At 36.1% G+C, this 19,030-nt stretch overlaps 1 protein-coding gene across 1 annotated transcript in view; it reads left to right on the top strand.

The window, feature by feature from the left end:
* The first annotated feature begins 3,652 nt into the window (after positions 1-3,652).
* The window catches only part of LOC125677363 (palmitoleoyl-protein carboxylesterase notum1-like), a 16,019-nt gene continuing 641 nt past the window's right edge, over positions 3,653-19,030 (top strand). Inside the window, exons 1-13 of the mRNA XM_048915376.2 lie at positions 3,653-4,696; positions 9,834-9,886; positions 9,977-10,075; positions 13,218-13,278; positions 13,471-13,523; positions 13,978-14,083; positions 14,329-14,517; positions 15,372-15,472; positions 16,763-16,937; positions 17,055-17,102; positions 17,395-17,505; positions 17,616-17,833; positions 18,603-19,030. The exon at positions 18,603-19,030 is cut by the window's right edge and continues 641 nt beyond it. Of these exons, the coding sequence (XP_048771333.1) occupies positions 4,446-4,696; positions 9,834-9,886; positions 9,977-10,075; positions 13,218-13,278; positions 13,471-13,523; positions 13,978-14,083; positions 14,329-14,517; positions 15,372-15,472; positions 16,763-16,937; positions 17,055-17,102; positions 17,395-17,505; positions 17,616-17,833; positions 18,603-18,895 (1,758 nt within the window). The 5' untranslated portion in view covers positions 3,653-4,445 and the 3' untranslated portion in view covers positions 18,896-19,030. The remainder of the gene's footprint in view (positions 4,697-9,833; positions 9,887-9,976; positions 10,076-13,217; positions 13,279-13,470; positions 13,524-13,977; positions 14,084-14,328; positions 14,518-15,371; positions 15,473-16,762; positions 16,938-17,054; positions 17,103-17,394; positions 17,506-17,615; positions 17,834-18,602) is intronic.

Here is a 19,030-nt window from a genome sequence, read left to right as displayed (position 1 = left end):
ATTTTACACATCAGATCTAGAATAACTGCTTTCACGTATTTCTACGCCGGATAGACAGTTATTGCAATCCCTAACAATTTTTTGATAAGATATCTCGGATCCTCTTTGATTGACGCCGCCCTCACATATTCATAACTACCAGGCATTTGTCTGTTGTGGATCTAAATGAATTTCTCTATCAGCAGGGATAAGTTTTCTCAGGGGTTGAAATGAAAACATTAATGCATCATAGACTTCTTTTTATCAATGAGTGTCTAAAATGTTAACGCTTCGTTACCCCTCTAAATGTTTTAGTCGACCTAAATAAGTTGCTGGTGGCTGGATTTTGATGGAGAAGTTGTGCTTGTAATTGTATTTGTAAGACCTAAGCGGATTTGGGATATGACGCAAATCGGACATACGGAAACTACCCTAGGATGTTTTCTACCTTAACTTTTACGCAGTACCATTTGCTAAAACATCAGCACAGAGTGAAAATCTTATCATTTTATCTAAAAAGCAGTCTTTAAATCTAAAGCAAATAAAAATAGCCTTTTGTCTGATCCTCAAAAAACATATGTCCACCAACGATGAGGATGTTAGCATTTAAGATACGGATACCTAACCGCACACGTAAAACAATGCAAGTACTTTTCAAGTTATGAAAGTAAATTTGTGAAATTTGGCCTCGCAGAAATAATCATTGAATAGTTCGCGTCAGTTATTTTCACCTTGGCATGTAACACAAACATCTCGAACCAATGAAATACATGTTCATGTATACTGATGCATATTTCGCTGTCTTTTTATTTCGCTTACATGAACAGTATGACACACATGTAGATATCAAAAGAACCCCATTTGCATATATTGCATCACAGATAGGCCTAATTTAAATAACTTCTTAACTGAAAATCTACAGCTAAATTCAATGAAAATATCCATTTGCAAACTCAAGGTTGTGTACATTGTCTGTTCAGCTGACGAAATATTTCTTTAAAATAAAATTACCTCACGTATCGGGTATACTTCTAAATAAAAACATGAAAAAAAACACTCTTTCTAAGATGCTCCTTGAAACATTCGAATAAACGTTTTGATAGGACAGTTTTCAAGACTTTTCATGTTTAGATATTTAGTCAATATAAACACCTATCATTGTGTGAATGCATCGATGAAAAGAAACTACGAGCATCATTGCCAATAAACTTTATCATTTTTGGAGTAGGAGAAAGGTTTGATGTTTACTTGAACTGGGTGTCATTTTGAATAAGAAGACGTCAGACAAGAATATTCCTTCTTTAATCTTGTTTGATGAGTACGCTTGTGGTCACTTTCTTGCAGTGGTACCATGTTGTAGACGAGAGACAACGAGAGAGCAAATGCTCGGCGCGCGACACAGTTTCCCGAAAACAACACGATCGTAATATTCCGTTGACATTTTGAGATGTGGAGAGTGTTCGGTGCAGGAAGAAGCCGGAAATTATCCCTCTGGTCATGATATTTGAATTTATGGCAAACATTCATCTAAATGTATTAGAAGTTTGTTTCAAGTGACACGAATATGGGTGTTGTGCGTTATTGAAATGATAAATTATTCCAAATTTCCGTCCGTAGCACGCTGTTAGATATTTGAAGGAAGTAATTTTTAATAATTATGACTTTTTTTGAAATTTATTTTTAAGGAATGTCAAGTTACAGTAGAATTACCAGCTTACACTAGGAAAAATGTTGCGTTTTGAATTCTATTGAAGTTAGCAAATTTCTGCTTGAAAAGTAATAAGACACTAACTGCTTTCTTGACAATTGGTTTTTGTTTTGTTTCAAATTCAAGATTTTATAGCGATGTCATTAATGTAGAATGTTGAGAGTGGTGGATAAGAACAATACAAATATGAATACGAGGATATTTTGTTTTCGATGCATCAACAAAAAAAAAAAACAACAACAAAAAAACAACAACAAAAAACACACACAAAAATAAACAAAAAAAACAAACCAAAAAAACAAAAACAAAACAACGATAACGAAACCGACATACAATCGAAATAAAATTTCTGGAAAACGACACCTTTATCAATGGTAATGAAGTTTTGATATCTAACAAACATTTCGTTTATCTTTTTTATGCCATCTGATACACTATGTACAAACGAAAATATATAAAATCTAAATTAAATAAAATTTTCATTTGGCACTTAGACGAACTAAAAACTATTAATGTATTTCAAAACTGGAATACTTTCGGATTGTGTGTAAACAACAATTATTCTGACTTTTTTCAATGTGATTTTAAAAAAAACACACACACACATACACACAAAAAATATGCACTATCAATATCTAATTGGAAACAATTTATAATATCCCATATTCTTTAATTTTTTATGGCGTCTTAAATCTATAAATCTTTACTTTCAGTGTAAGACCGTCGTTGGAAATAATCGGATTTTCGGCCATTTTTGTTTATGTTTATCGGTATAATGACGATCGGTAATCAAACTGAAATATTATTTCTTAAGAGGCAATGCGGTCTCTCTCTTGATCTCGTACTAAACACCGAGGTATGGCGAGCGGTTCACTCTCTGACCTGCCACCGACTCAGATTTTTCATTGGAGATAAAACTTTAATCTAATATTTCTCAAAACTTTTCGTCGCCAGTACTTTACAACTGGGATAAATTTGTCCTTTCACTTGTACAAATTGTGTATTTTGTGAATTGAGAGTGATTTCGTCGTCGAGGGACCTTTAAATTAGATTTCGCAGAGGAAGGTTGTATATAAATTTTCACCTGTTTAGATTAAACACGTTAAGTAGGGATCAAATCGATTGAAGTTACAATAGCACTATAATTATTTCATTGACATATACACTGAGCTATTAGTGTTTGGCTGAAGCTTCTGTGCGCGGAGCACGGAAGCGAGAAAAGTCATTAGCCTAGGGTATTGGTAAACTGAGATTTCCACATTGTAAACGGAGAGACATGGACCCGGTTCTTCAGTTTATTAAAGTTTCTTACACCCATAGCACGCTCCGGCTACTCCTTTTCCTTTTAAATACAATTCATACTTCTGAAATTATTTTCACAATTTAATTAATTTTTGTTCCGAAAACAGATCTTAAATCCATTCATAAATGTTCAATATTTTTTCTATTAGGATAGAGCCAGTGCGTGCTATGCTTCACGCAGTATCTGGGTGCAAATATTAACATTCCATTAAAAAATATAAGTTTTTACGCCCGACAAATACTTTTCCCGCCATTGAGTGCCAATTTCAATTCTCCTTTTCATTCATAAACGTTAATAACCCCGATAATTACTCTAAGCTTTCAGGATTCTGCTCCGTTCCATTTCGTTGATTCGTTATTTTTCTGTTACACTGTAAGCATTAAAGGTGAAATAGACCTTGCCATTCTCGGGTTATAAAAAAGCGTTGCTCCGATACTCTTCATGTATAGAAGATACAGAAATCATCTTGTCCATCTCTGATCATGGTCTCTTTGAAGCTTGCCGAAAGGTAAAGAAAACACGTGTGCAACAAGTTTTCTATCACAGTTAATCGTGGTTTTCTGATTTACAACACGAGAATAGTGGGACTGGACATATTTCAGGACGAATCAGAGAGCGACCTCATGAATATTCATTCAAATGACAGGTAGAATCAAAGGAAGGAGGCGGGACCCTAGTATTACTGGTTTTCATTGTAGTAATTTTATTATAAACGTTTCTTTATAAGATAAAAGGAAACAAATTATCAAGCGAATAAAAACTATTTGTATAAAAATCATGCGCTCGAGGTTTTGCATAGTATGAAAGTGACCAGCCCAAGGAATACGAACAAATCGATCATTTCTATAAAGCTTTGAAGTGAAACTGACAAGTTCGTTAAACCAACTTTGATCTCTGATATATTACAAACAAAATCTGTGTTCGGATTTCAATGATTGAATCGTTTTTTAAGCAGTACCGACCTATTTTGCTTGGAACTCTCCAGTAGGACATATAAATGGAGACTGGTTTTGGATTTTTACCTTACTTCGAATCTTCATTTGTTGCTGCAAGGAAACTAGAAATTTCATAGGAAAAAAGATCTCGGATTATATGTGTTGTTATTTCCCAGATATGCAACCTGCTCTCGACCTACCTGTTAATTTCACGAAACATTCGGTGTACCGTGATTCACCAACAACTTTCAATAATATGACAGTTCGATTTGATCTTGTGCAACCGCAGTGAACGTTAAGGATGGAAATATTTAACTTTACTTGATTTTCGCATTTTTTGACTTGAAATTTTCGATATCCTGTTAACAAATTAATGATTACAGACCGTGAAAATGGGTTGTATAATTCACTACAATTTTAGTCATGGTGCTTTTCCGTGGACGTTTATAAAGTAAACGTTGTAGTCATAAAACAACTTTATAAAAAATATAATTATCAGCGAAAAATTTTGTTAGTTAGAATGACGAAGATATATTTAGTAGTGACGATCTGGTGTTGTGCTGTGTTTGATGCAACCAGCATGGCGAGGCGATTAGATATGCCTTTAGATGTTAACAAGCTTGAGAGTTTGGGTAATACAGATACTCTTATGAAATCTCTGAAAGACATTGCTCAAAAGTCGCACAACTGCGGTGTGAAGGAAATACCAAAACTACGGCGACACTACCTCCGAAATTCCACAGTAACATGCAATGACGGTTCCCGCGCAGGGTAAGTTTCAGTAAAAACCACGCTTTTTCTGATTGTATTCATCTGATTTTAATTGTTGTAGTTGTATTTCATATGTTTTTATGCTTTAATTTTGATCGACATTACTGAATGAAAGACACGCTGTACGGTGATTTCAATCGTTGGATGTGATTTATCGACAGCAATAAAGAACAAGTGCCGCAATGTTTACAACTGCTGTCCCGCCGCTGTTCACCTCTATTGTTTACCGGATCTGTATATATCCCGGTATATCTGTAGAACTTCCGTTCCAGGTTTTTGCGATATGTGTGTGGCAATCGTCCGAAATGCGATGCTTTACAGTACGGACAAATATTTCTACAATTTATTTCCACCTTGTTAATACAAACTTCTCTTCATGTTTCAAGAGTTCGATGCTATGTTTTAAGGCGTACAGGTTCCTTACAGTTAGGGAACTGTTGTAATGAGGACTCAATGGAATAACTTAAATATCTCGAATAACTGGTGTCCGTCTGTGTCTTGTCAATCTGGCCCTTTAACGTGAAGTGAACCTTCAGGAATCTTAATACTTTCTCATATTCAAAAAGAAGTGTATAGTGGTGCGATGCTAGAAATTTTCGGTATTGCGAATTAAAAACCGTTCCGTACTCAACTATTATGTCGCAAGAATTGCTTCCGCTTAAATGACTCGATCGTAAATAAATTCTTGAAAAGATGAGAAAGTGCCAGGCATAGGCTCCTTTCATCGCGTTAACTTCACAAAGAAATTATAAGTTTTGGACAAAGCTTAGTAGATAAATAGGTATCCCTTCAAAGCGTGCAGTGGGGACAGACTTTATCTTTGTTTACTCCTCGATGCCCGTGGCATTGCGCGGGGCGCGAGTCGAAACGTTCTCCAGATATTCACCCAAAAATCTCTGCCTTTGATCTATCAACGGCACTCGTGTTTCATTCATATTTTTGTGTACAAACATTTGTTTGTTTAATTCTCTCGCTGTTAGGACGTTATAGAGATGTCTGTCCTACTAGCAACGAACCTCGTGAGTCGGCATGCAATGTGTTGCGCTGTCACCGAACCTCAATGAGAAATGTTTCTTATAGATTCGTCTCAGGGAGTAAACGAGAAATGAGGTTTTTCTTTCATCAGGGGATTACTCATGGAGATTTACTTTTACAATCAAAAATTTCGTTTTGGATCTCATTCATAAAAATGAAAATTATATTAACCAAGATGAAAGAACCTATAGCCAAGCGAAATTACGGTGTTATCTGGAGTCCGGTTTTTAATATTACATCATTCATCGTCTTTTCGTATAATCAAATATATCTAATAAATCGCATACAATGCGTGCTAGGCGTTGCAAAAATGGGAGAAAAGGCCTCATAATCAATAGTAATAGGGTTCTGCAAACTGATCCCGTATTACCCGAAATTCCGCATGTTGCATTTATAAAAACACTGCTTCCTTTGTGCCAGATTCTTCATGTTTTTTTTGGGGTACACCCCCTAAGTCGAGAGTCAATATCTTTTGGTCATTCATAAAGCCATTAAAAGCCTACATAATCCCAATAAGTAGCTAAGAACCCAATTACGAAATTCGATCTCTCACAGTTTCGAAAATTATAAAGGAGAAAAAGGACAAAGTAAAATATTGTAATCCTTATATAACGTCGGTAAAATTGCACTTTTCGAAAACACCTGGCCCTTTTTAATCTCTTTTGAACAACACAGGTGTCCGTACTTTTTCCTGTTCTTTAATATTTGGAGTATCAAAGCGAACATGTTGTCTATCTCAGCCAATATAGATTTTCCGAAATATTTGAATTATTTTGCAGATTTTCTTGATTGAAGTAACAAGAAGGCCTGATTCAGAACAACACGAAATACAAAACAAAGTACTTTAACTTGATTAACATTAACAAAATTCTGTCAATATTAATGTATAATATTGTTTATATATGTATAAAAGTTTACGAACTGTGAAAAATAAGAATTTTTCTACTTTTCTTGAAAGAAACCCTGCGATCAGTCTTTCAACACATAGGATTGAAAATAAATCTACATCACACGAGACAAAGTGCATTGAGTCAAGAAAGAATAGTTTCAAAGTCAAAGACAAAGTCTGTACGAAAACAAAACAAACACCACTGTCGGTCTTCTCGTTCAAGTTGTCGGTTCTAAGACTGTATTGGTGTAAATATCTCTCTTTTGTTCTCTGAACATTGTTTATTTTCTATCCTAAGCAACACCTTTCATCTTCTTGCGATAAACACGGCGAATGTACAATTATTCGATGACTTCAAATAGACCCAACACGGATCTGATATATGCCCTGTCTTCTTTCATGTCCGCATTGAAGTCTTGCTCACAAACCAAGCCAAGTATAACATGTAGTCGGATCGGAGAGGGAAAGTTCAAAGTGATTTCTCTGTTTTGTGCGAAGAAATGAGGGGCTTGGCATCAAAGTCACCGCGGCTTCCACACCGACAGGCTTCGGTACAAAAGCACTGTCCCATGTTACATCTACCTTTTCGGCACATTTTACTTATATTTCTTTTGTCGAAAATTTATTTGAACGATTTTAAACCGAAATAGATCTCATAATCGGACATCAATGTGACTTGGTATTGTGCGGAAGAAATTTTGAAAGTAGACTTATTCGAACCGAATAACTGCCTGTCAAGCAATCCAAAATTTTGACGTTTTATACAGTGTACATGATTTTAAATAATTTCAGTCACATGAGTGAAATATTCTCGAAGGGATAAAAGCAAATAACATTTATCCATGATTCTGTAGGAGTCCCGATTGTTTAGAATAGTGGACACATCGTTTACGAAAAGTTGTAAAGGCGGAGAATTCTCAAGGTATATTACCTAACAAGATAAGGTTTAACAAATTTCAGAGAATTTATTCCCACCCATTATTTCAATTAATAGGCAATAATCAGCAATAAATACGAGATAGGAACAAATGTTTTGTCGAAATTTTGATAAACTGTTACCACCATCAAAGTCACTGCCGCCGCAAAGGTCATCAAGCGCTTGAGTGAAATTAACAGAATCTGGCAAATGTTTGAACACAACAAAGGCAAAGCGGCGGCTTTAATGTGCACACATAAGAAAACACGGAAGATTAAGTATAAGAACGAAAGCTGGTATAAAACAATGAAGCCTGGCTATTTCTGGTTTACAATAAATCATACTTGGATAGATAATGCTGACTGCAGCTTCAAACAGCACGACTCTTAATAGAAATACCAAGGGCGGCATTTATCACACTAATTGAGAAATAATAATTTTTATAATGATGGTTAACTACGATAAAATCATTATAAAAGATTTGAGACCGGTTTCTAGAGATAAGAAATACATCTTGTATTTTCTTTGATGTTCTATATCACCCTCTGTCAAACTATCGGTGCATTTACATCAAACGTAAAAAAATGAAACACTGCATGGTTTTCCGAAGGGATAATGTACTTTTTCATTTATAAGATAGATAGTGTACTTACTTTTGAAATAATAAATATATCCGAGATTTGGCTATAATACAGAAGAAAAAATTTGAATGTCACAGTGGGCTATTTACTTCAAAAGCCGAGGAAGACAATTTGTCAGATAGCATCACACGTGGAAGAGAACAGATATAGCTTTGATGTGAGATAATAGAATCGCTAATTAGTACAGTCTTGTCGGATCTAAATGCTGAAGCCGAAGAGAAGCAGTGCAACATGCTGTGACGACGTCAACAAGTATCAAAACCAAATCTAAAAGACAGTTCAATACACGGGGTACAGGGGATTGTCAAGAAATGACGGATTTCGCCCAAGTCGTGCGACGTGATAATTTAGCTAATTTTCGATGACTAAACAGGGATTGTGGGGACCTCGTTCCTCCTTACGATAATGGAAGACTTTAAACTTCATTCAGAAAAATATGATCAGGAAATACCTTGATTTTTTTTTTATCTGTAAGTTATTTTATGCATCTGGAAGTGCGAGTCGATGACATGATATAGGTTTATTTTGATGCGACGCATTACGCGTCAGTTACACAGCACGTGGTAAATGAGGTCCCTCGTCACCCAGGTGACGTCGATGTTTATTGTGTATTTGCGAAGCAATAAGTCTCTAAGGGTTTCGAGCAAACCAAAATCCTTCAGGGGGTCCCATATGGACCAAAAGACGTCAGAAAGTCTGTATGAAGGCACAACATCGGGGCAGAATTGCTCTTTCCCCTTTAATCTTCCCGTTTCGCGGATTTGGTCCTGGAAATAATCTTTTGATTCTAACTCGAAATCAAAAGCTTGTGACTAGAGATCTGATAACTATTAAGATATCATACACTTAAAAACTCAAGTGCTCTCAAGAGTCGCGCGAATTCGCCTATCTTTTTTCATTGAACGATGTACTTGCTAAATACTTGTGAAGCAACGCTCATAAATCACCGTCCACTTTTATCCATCACATCTCTTTCTTTAACTACACCTTGAGGTTAAATTATCATCTCAAGTACGACTTAAAGTTCCCCTCTCTGTATGTTAAAGTAGTAATCTTCCTGACGATAGTGCCGCGGACACGTGCATGTTAACAGAACGCGCGTTTTCCCCCCAAAGTTTCAATCAAGTGAAGACAAAGAACGCGGAATAAGTTTATCTAAGAGCACACCGGAGTGAAGTCGATGCATTCCAGTTCCCTCTATATGGTTTATCAAAATCCGGATCTTCAGCCATCAAAAAATGAATTTGAAGAAAAATCCATTTCTGTTCTATTGTCAAAATCACGATATCAACAAGCGCAGACTAACACAAATTTACAAGTGAAGGTGAAATAAAAGGCGTCTTACCAAAATTTCCATATTAGCATAAGATAAATGGATTTACGAACTCGCAAAACTTTCGCGTTTTTCATTTTATGAATTTACAAAACTTTCGCGTTTTTCATTTCATGAATTTACAAAACTTTCGTGTTTTTCATTTTATGAATTTACAAAATTTTCGTATATTTCATTTACTGCGTTGGTGAATTACATGTTCATATGTAAACTAGAACGAAATGCCAGGGGACTGATGTTTCGTCCCTGCGGTTACTTTGTATCTAATTTAAACTGAATTAAACTAAGGATTTAAATCATTGTGCATTTTTATTCTCCTTCAGGTATTATTTAAGAAAATCTTATGGCAGCAAAAAGTGGATCATATTTTTAGAAGGTCAGTGAAAGAAGCCCTGAATATATATCGCTTGGTAAACCGTCGGCCTTTATTCTCAGTGTACCAAAATAACTTTTGATTTGATTTTAGGAGGCTGGTATTGCTTCGACAGATTTAGTTGTGAACTGCGATGGAGCAGCAAAATGAGGCGGTACATGACATCCAAAGAATGGCCAGCTTTCAAAACGGGTAAGGAAAAAAACAAAACAACCAATAGGAGACAACAACAACACAACAACAACAAAATGACAACTTAACAATTCAAAGCGATTTACCACATATCATAGGAATGTTGTAAACATCGGAATTAGAGGACAATTTAGCAACTCGAGTCTCCTCTCTAGAATCACAAATTAAGGCGAACACGTAGCCTATAGAAGCAATTTCGTCCGCCTAGATGAGACCTTCGTATTTTAATATCCATAATTTCCCCCAATACGGGTATTCCAAAGATATTCTGTTCCAGGACATGCTGAACAATACACTGCTTATGGAATAATTCTTGATTATGGGAGCTTTGACGGTAAACTAAGTAATATCAAACTACACCTGTCGTCTGCGATCAAAGGGACCGCGATTGGACTAGCCGATTTAAGGGATATGTAGGGATTGGAAAGGGCTTAGGTGAACAATGCTTTTATCACTCAGAAAGAGGTTTTGAGAATAGGGATTAGAAAAGTCAACCCTTGATGATCTTTAAGAACTTCTGTGTAAATACTTAGACATAGTAATGAAGAGTTTAAACAAGATTATGTCTGTACTATGGGGTTCTAATGCAGTTGTCAATGATCCCCAGTTACGTGCGTTCTAGTATTGAAGAGTGCTCAGAAAAAGTAAACGACTGGTCGTTTTTGAATTTTTATTTTTCATTGAAAGATTTTATGACGTACTTGCGTTGGTTCATTGAAAAAGAGGCCGTTGTTGTGGCATGTTACACAGATAATGCGATATTGTGGTGAAAAAAGAACCCTGCCCAAAAGAATGCGAAATAGCTAGAAATACCTAGAAATTTAAACGTTAATCATGTAAGGGGCAGACCACCAAACGTGAATTTAAATAAACTTAAAACGGCGTTTATCTCAGCGAGTAGTCAACATAGATTAACCCTAATTAAAGGTCGCTTAGCTCAATACGAAAAACATGTAAATCCCACCTACGTTCGTGATAAAAACCCCGCATATCTCAAAGTGTTACTCCATTCTTGATCTCAGTTAATAGTGGTTCCCAACCAATTATGACAACAGGGAACCCTTAATAGGTCTCCTTGAAGAAATTGTCTCCTGGTTTTTTTTCGCGGTAGCCGAGTGTTTCGAAAGAGACGGGATGGTCGCATTAAAACATTTTTTTGGAGTGAAAATACGTAATTTCCTGCAAATAGAATAAGATTCTGTGTGGCCATAGAGCATGATACATACGGGATTAGCACATGACTATTTCTACAAGTCTTTAATCACTCATAAGATAAGAAAACAATTAACATAATTAAACAACGTCATTGAAAAAAACCCAAATGAAACAATTTAAGAGGGCACGACCGTTCTGGTCAATTTCAGAACATCGGTTCAGCATTGGGGGCTTAAAAAATGTGTCGCCGTTTTTTGTGTTCGTACTTCAAACACACTTCTGCATTTCATTAATTCGTCATGTACAGGAAATGATAAAAACGCCCCTTGTACGATGCTACTCCTAGAAGACAAAACACTATCTATACATCCCACTCCAGGATGATAAGTTCTCCATATGACGTAAATTTAGCCCCAGAATAGCCTAAAATTAATTCAAGAATCTACCCATCTAAAACAGGCATATGTAGTTTCGTTCTATGCGTTGTGTTTCGTCATATCTAACACGGTGTGTTCCGTAGATTAGGACTTTCCGTATAACAAGCAGCCATGTTTTCATTTATATATAGATATGTCTGACCCCTATAGCACAGGGATAAAGTACAAATGTGTACCTTTATCAAACTATTACATAGCTCTAGGTAGTGTTTTACTCCTCTGTGACTGTTTACATTGTTGACATAGTGTTATATGACTTTGACTGCTTACATTGTTGACATAGAGTCGTATAGTGTTTTTTCTTTCTATGACTTTGACTGTTTACATTGTTGACACATTACAGCAGAGTGTTTTTATTCATCTAACTTATACACTTATTGACATGTTGTTTTTGGTTGGTTGCATATTGCTCGAGAATATTTCACTCATATGAAGACGTCACCATTACCGGTGAAGGGCTGCAAAATTTAGTCCTATGGTCGGCGCTTACAGCCTTTGAGGGATCTTTATAATACAACATCTGCTGTGACACGGGTCCTCAGTTTTTATGGTCTCATTCGAAGGACCGCCTCATTTAGCCGCCTCTTACGACAAGCAAGAGGATGCTGAGGACCTATTCTAACCCGGATCCCCACGGGACGACATAGTGTTTTATTTCAATCCCTGCTTACATTGTTGACATAGTGTTGCATAGTGTTTTTATTTCTAAAACTATATACATTGCTGACATAGTGTATTCTCCGCAACATTCTTGAGTTATACTACGACATGACGAAATTTCAAAACTTAACTCGTATTTAAATAATGAAATATTACAAAGAACCTAAATAGAAAAAAACAACAACCAAAAAACGACCCCCCCCCCCAAAAAAAAACACCAAAAAAAACACAACAAACAAACAAAAAACCCCGAAGTCGTATATTATTTTATTGTTATCAAAGAACAATTTATTTTCGATTTTTATTTCTAGTCCGTGTTCTGTTTTTAAACGAGTATGTGTCGACATATTATTGTAACAGTGATGAAAACGCCCACATCATGGCGACACCGAGAAACCACAAAACATTCTGTTACTTTATTCAGATCATAAAACTTTAAATCAAATATTGATACATTAACTGGTATGTGGTTTTAAAATATTTTCACGCTGTCTCGTCAGCGTGCATCCATTCAGATTGAGTTTAATCAACAGACACGAGGATGAAGGCTCCGCAAACTTTTGATTTTAACATAAATATCTCATTGTCGCATTGTTCTGTTTTAGTGATCGAAAGAAAGACAAAGCAGTCTGCGACAACTGCATTTTTAGTGGCGCCAAATTATCAAAAATATTTCATTTGATGATTCGCAAATTATGAATTTTGGCGTAAGGTACCGATTGGGTTATGGTGATGCATTTCTGTTCGACATCTTCACCATTATCAACGGTACTTTAAAAACGAACATGTATTTTATCTTGCAGAACTCGCTAAAAGCTGCGATGAACAAAAACATTGAAGACTTACTCCTTTGAAATGTTTGGTATATCTCAAATTTTGTAATTTTGCAGGTACAGGAATCCTTTCGTGGGATCCGAAAGAAAATCCATATTACTTCAATGCAAATATAGTGTAAGTAAGGAAAATTCGGCATGTATGTATCAAGGATTATCTTAAATGTAAATAAAAAAATCTCCACAATGGTATATCAAAACAACATCATTAACAGAAGTTTGTGTCATAAGATAATTTAATTTTTCGCAAAACACCTTTCTACGAAAAGTTTTAGCGATTAATTGGCAATGTTGTATTTGTCATTTCTAGGTATATCCCATACTGTTCCAGCGATTCGTGGACGGGCACATCACCGAGGAATGGTAAGCAGAACTAAATGTGCATGTAAAACTCGGAAAAATCTTACTCTTACAACCAGGCTTAGTAACGCAATGCCCCAACTCCGTGTTGCAGTAGATTATTTCTTAAACTTGTAATTCTAATGTCAAATAAGATATTAAGTGTTACGAATTTTTTGGGGATGCACTAAATATTTTTGCGGTATAATTGTTGCACAAATTACCGTTCTTTTTGTAAATGCAAATTGTTTGTGGAATTTCAATGGTTTAGCACGGAGAAACTTCGCTGTCTCTCTCCTCCAGTGAATAATCTATCTGTACTGCATGATCTGTTATCCTTGACACAAAGATTTTACTTGTAAATATACAATATAATAAGAATTTAAGCACCAGTTTAAGTATGAGAAAATGTGCCTAAACGAGTCATTAATGAAGTTTAGTACTCCTGTGGACGATAATGGTTCAATATATGTTTCAGGGGACGGATATGCCTTTTTAGGCTCCTATATTATTGAGGAAGTAGTCCGTGATTTGATTCCACGGGGCCTAGCCAGGGCAAAGAAAATGTTCTTAACAGGAACCAGGTTCGCACAGAATGCATGGATTTATTTCATTCGTTGCAATGTCAAAAAATAGCAAACCAGAGACGTAAAGGAATTATTTCCCAAAGCAACAAACTTTAATTCTTTTTCTAAAAAGACTTGACCGAAATCTATATTAATCAAAGTAGTATTTTGAATGTGAAGATTTAAAAATAGGATTTCCAAGCCTTGTTATGATAAAGGAAGCTTGTAATTTATATATCGTCATCATTTTCATTAATCGCTAGTGCTGGTGGCACGGGTGTCTTGATGAACCTTGACCGCGTCGCGGACCTGATGGCGACACTAGGACCAGGAGTCGAGGTTCGAGGAATCGCTGATTCCGGCTGGTTTTTAGACATTCCACAATTTAATCAAAAGCCTTGTACAGAGCCCCTCTCGTGTTCCCCTACCACAGGGATCAAAAAAGGATTCCAGTGAGTACAAAAAATATAATGCATGAATGAATACCTAGATGTATTGACTTCTATGTAAGGAAATGTAATCAGTTAAGCAAGGACTTTTTAAAAAATGGCTTTATTTTGTTTTCTGCGATAAAATGCCAATCAGTCTTCTGTATCATGTACATGTATTGACGTAGAAAGTACAATTTATAAATATACATATCTAAAAAGCAAATACTATACACTGTGCGCATGTGTGTATATCGCAAAAAATCCGAAGTTTCCCTTGACTGTTTTGATCTGATTGAGGAAAATCAACCGATTCATTTCTATAATTCTCATATCGTTCCAACAAACTGATATCAGTAGCCTTTGAAGTTAATGAGACAAATATTTCTACACACGATTTCATTTTCTCTCACCTGTCATTGAATTGAGCTTGATTTACAAATATCCTCCAATTTTAGACTAAATTAAATCTTGATTCCCACCTTTAAATTGTGTCAGGTGCAAATTTCTTTCATCTTTCCGATCCCGATCGCTATAACAGGTTCCCGTTTTTTCTCCCTAACAGTTTCTTTGTTTAGTAGGACATAACCCAGTGTTTACAGCTTTGGGTTCAAAGGACTTTATGAAAACTATACACTATTGATGGTCTTATTTAATTAGATACCTGATATTTGAAGTTTTCCTTTGATGTTTGCGATTGGAAAACGTGTTGCTTGACCATGAGAAATAGGAACAAAAACAGGGCTTTCACCTTTATTCTGTATTTGCCATTTATTCATTATGATTGATTAAAGTACAATAGTTTCGACATATTCAAAACATTGCCGATGAATGGATTCTTCGACAAACAATGTACATGTATGTATCTAATGTTTCAGTCAGTGGAGAGGTCGCGTACCGGAAGCTTGTAAAAAGGAATATCCGGGTCAGGAACAGTGGCGCTGCTACTTCGGATACCGGATGTATCCAACACTGAAAAGTAAGACACCAAAACAACTTTATTATTTCAACAATTTACGATTACCACACGTGTGTACTGTATTGTGTATTACCTGGTGACTACTTTCACAAACACAGTGTCCTATTTATTTACATCAATCCCAGGACGTATTTACAACAATCCCAGAACGTATTCACATCAATCCCAGGACGTATTTACATCAATCCTAGAACATAATCTATTCATAATAATCCTAGAACGTATTCACAACAATCCCAGAACGTGTTTACAACAATCCCAGAACGTATTTACAACAATCCCAGAACGTATTTACAACAATCCCAGAATATATTTACAACAATCCCAGAACATAATCTATTCATAACAATCCCAGAACATAATCTATTCATAACAATCCCAGAACGTGTTTACAACAATCCCAGAACGTGTTTACAACAATCCCAGAACGTGTTTACAACAATCCCAGAACGTATTTACAACAATCCCAGAACGTGTTTACAACAATCCCAGAACGTATTTACAACAATCCCAGAACGTGTTTACAACAATCACAGAACATATTCATAATAATCCCAGAACGTATTCACAACAATCCCAGAACATATATACGTTAATTCTAGTCTGTATTTGGGTAATCACACTATAAATCTTAAGGATCCGGGTTAGAATAGGTCCTCAGCACCCCCTCCCCCCGGGATCCGGGTTAGAATAGGTCCTCAGTCCCCCCCCTCCCCCGGGATCCGGGTTAGAATAGGTCCTCAGCACCCCCCTCCCCCCGGGATCCGGGTTAGAATAGGTCCTCAGTCCCCTTGCTTGTTGCAAGAGGCAACTAAATGGAGCGGTTCTTCGGAAGAGACCGCGAAAACAGAGGTCCCGTGTCACAACACTGAGTAGGTGTGGCATGATAAAGATACCTCCCTGTTCAAAGGCCGTAAGCACCGAGCACAGGCCTAAATTCTGCAGCATTTCACCGGCAATGGTGACGTCGCAATATGAGTGAAAAACTCGAGAATGGGACATTAAACAATATGTAATCAATCACTATAAATCTTTTATTTTCTATTAAACTGTTCAGGAAATGAAAATCAAGATGAAGTATGTGATGGGAGTTCTAGGTCACAGCTCAATGTTAAGTTCTAGGAAGCAGCACATTCTCATGCCCACTATTGATTTAGTTTATAGTAGACCATATATTATTGCTTATATTTCACATATTTGATATTTTCAACACGGCGTGCCTTCCATCGGTTCTGTGGTATCTTGATATGGCCTATGAAAACTCACCACCTTCGTTTTTATCTCTTTCAGCTCCTGTATTTATCGTGCAATACTTATTTGACGAAGCGCAAATCTTAGCAAATAATTTGATAAACCAAAACAAACTGATGAACTACAATGGCAGCAATGAACTGCTTTCTAAAGAACAATGGGAGTATCTCTACAAGCTCGGGGAGAAAGTGAAACAGACGCTTGAAAATGTGACGTAAGTTGACCAGTGTCAAGGGAACGTTGAAATACTTTCATTACACAATTTATTTCATACATTGCCTGAAAGATTGTGTCTCCTGCTAAACATTCGTTTTTTTCTTATCTTTTTCAGGGCGGTGTTTGCTCCTGCTTGCTTGTCACATGAAGTTTTGCTTAAGAAGTAAGATTAATCAAAAGAGCTATGCAATATCACATAATGTAATATTATTTTTATTCGCGATAACTGTATTTCAGCTTACATTTTTGGGGGGATATTTTCATGAGTCGAAAATACGGTTCTCGTAAATAATTAATTTGTACGAAGGACGAAAGTAGTGCTGGTCATTTGAGTTTGGGCAAAATGAGATCTCGTTGATTAATTTCAAAAGGCAATCTATATCGCGGGGATACAGTCTTGCAAAATATAAGCAATTTACAGTACTTGTCAAAAGTTTGGTCTGTATCTTTCATAGGAGCTGGCATTCAATATCCGTCAAAGGCATATCCCTGTCTCAGTCCATTTACTGCTGGGAAAATAGTTTTGAGGGAGAGAAATGTATTACTGCCACCAACGGAAGCACGAGGTACAAGGTGTATGTTTTAAAAATAAAAGACTAATGTTATCATCAACTTCCTGATTAACAGAGGTATTTAGCCAATAAGATTTCAAAGAAATATTTGAATTCATTTTCAGTGTCAAACTAATACGCCCATATGGCGATGCCCCAGTGAAAGCAGGGAACCAAAGCAAAAAGTCTCAAAGAAAGAAAAAGAAGAAGAGAAAGAAAGATAAGAAGAAGAGGCGAAGGAAGAAGAAGAAGAATAGAAACCGAAAAAATAAAAATAGGAAAAACAAGAAAAATAATAGAAAGAGGAATAAAAAGAGGAAGAGAAAGGGAAAAGGAAAAGGAAGTAAGTATACCGGAAGTTCATTCTTAAAACAATCGAGACATTTAAAACTGACGTGATAACATCCGCTTAAAACAATCGAGACATTTAAAACTGACGTGATAACATCCGCTTAAAACAATCGAGACATTTAAAACTGACGTGATAACATCCGCTTAAAACAATCGAGACATTTAAAACTGACGTGATAACATCCGCTTAAAACAATCGAGACATTTAAAACTGACGTGATAACATCCGCTTAAAACAATCGAGACATTTAAAACTGACGTGATAACATCCGCTTCCGGAAATAAGAAAATCACATGTACACAAAGAAATTCGGGAGACTTCGTTTCAACGTCATGCTTGCCAATGACGCTATTACGTATAACGTCATACTTGCCAATGACGCTATTACGTATAACGTCATACTTGCCAATGACGCTATTACGTATAACGTCATACTTGCCAATGACGCTATTACGTATAACGTCATATGACTCATGCGTCACAGTGACTCATTTTTGTGGGTGAAATGTGGTTTGAGAAAAATCGTATTCATTGGGACATAATTTTGTGGAGTGTTGATTTTCCTTATCGAAATTAATTTGTCCTGTTCATGTAAGTTTTAAATTTGTGGCTATGTCCACCCCACGGAAATAACGAAAATTACTTCAGAATCACCCGCGGAAAGTAATGATTTCATAGTATTTCTATTTAAAAATCTCTGAAAATGTTATTCTGATGCATTGGAATCATGGAGATTTATTTGTAACCTGTCGATTTTTAGAAAACAGAAAGAAGAACAGATCACAGCGATCAGCTAAAAATGTCAGTAACTGCAGTCATCACCTGATAGAACACTGTCCTCTACCTCAGTGGTGCAATAGCTTTTGTCCCACCTTCCGGAACCAGTACAACGGAAAGGAGATTGACTTTTTCAAGGTGTTTGCTGCTTCCGGTATGGACAGCAAAGGAATGGCAGACCTTCTGGGTGTCAATATGTCCACAGTGACCTCCATGAATGCTAACACAATCTCAACATTACTACTGGATACATTTAGACACAAACAAAAGGCGTAGCTAAATGTGAATATGTCGTTTGATTATTTTATAACATACCTCATGCAGAACGTTATAATGGTGGAATGCATTTTCATTGTACAGGAAATGGATATTCAAAGCAAAAAAATTAATTTGCATGTACATATACCTTGA

The sequence above is a fragment of the Ostrea edulis genome, chromosome 3 (assembly GCF_947568905.1).
Source record: "Ostrea edulis chromosome 3, xbOstEdul1.1, whole genome shotgun sequence".
In the NCBI taxonomy this organism is placed as follows: Eukaryota; Metazoa; Mollusca; class Bivalvia; order Ostreida; family Ostreidae; genus Ostrea; species Ostrea edulis.
Note: the sequence above shows the minus strand (reverse complement) of the source record. Positions and strands in the feature narration are given on the sequence as shown.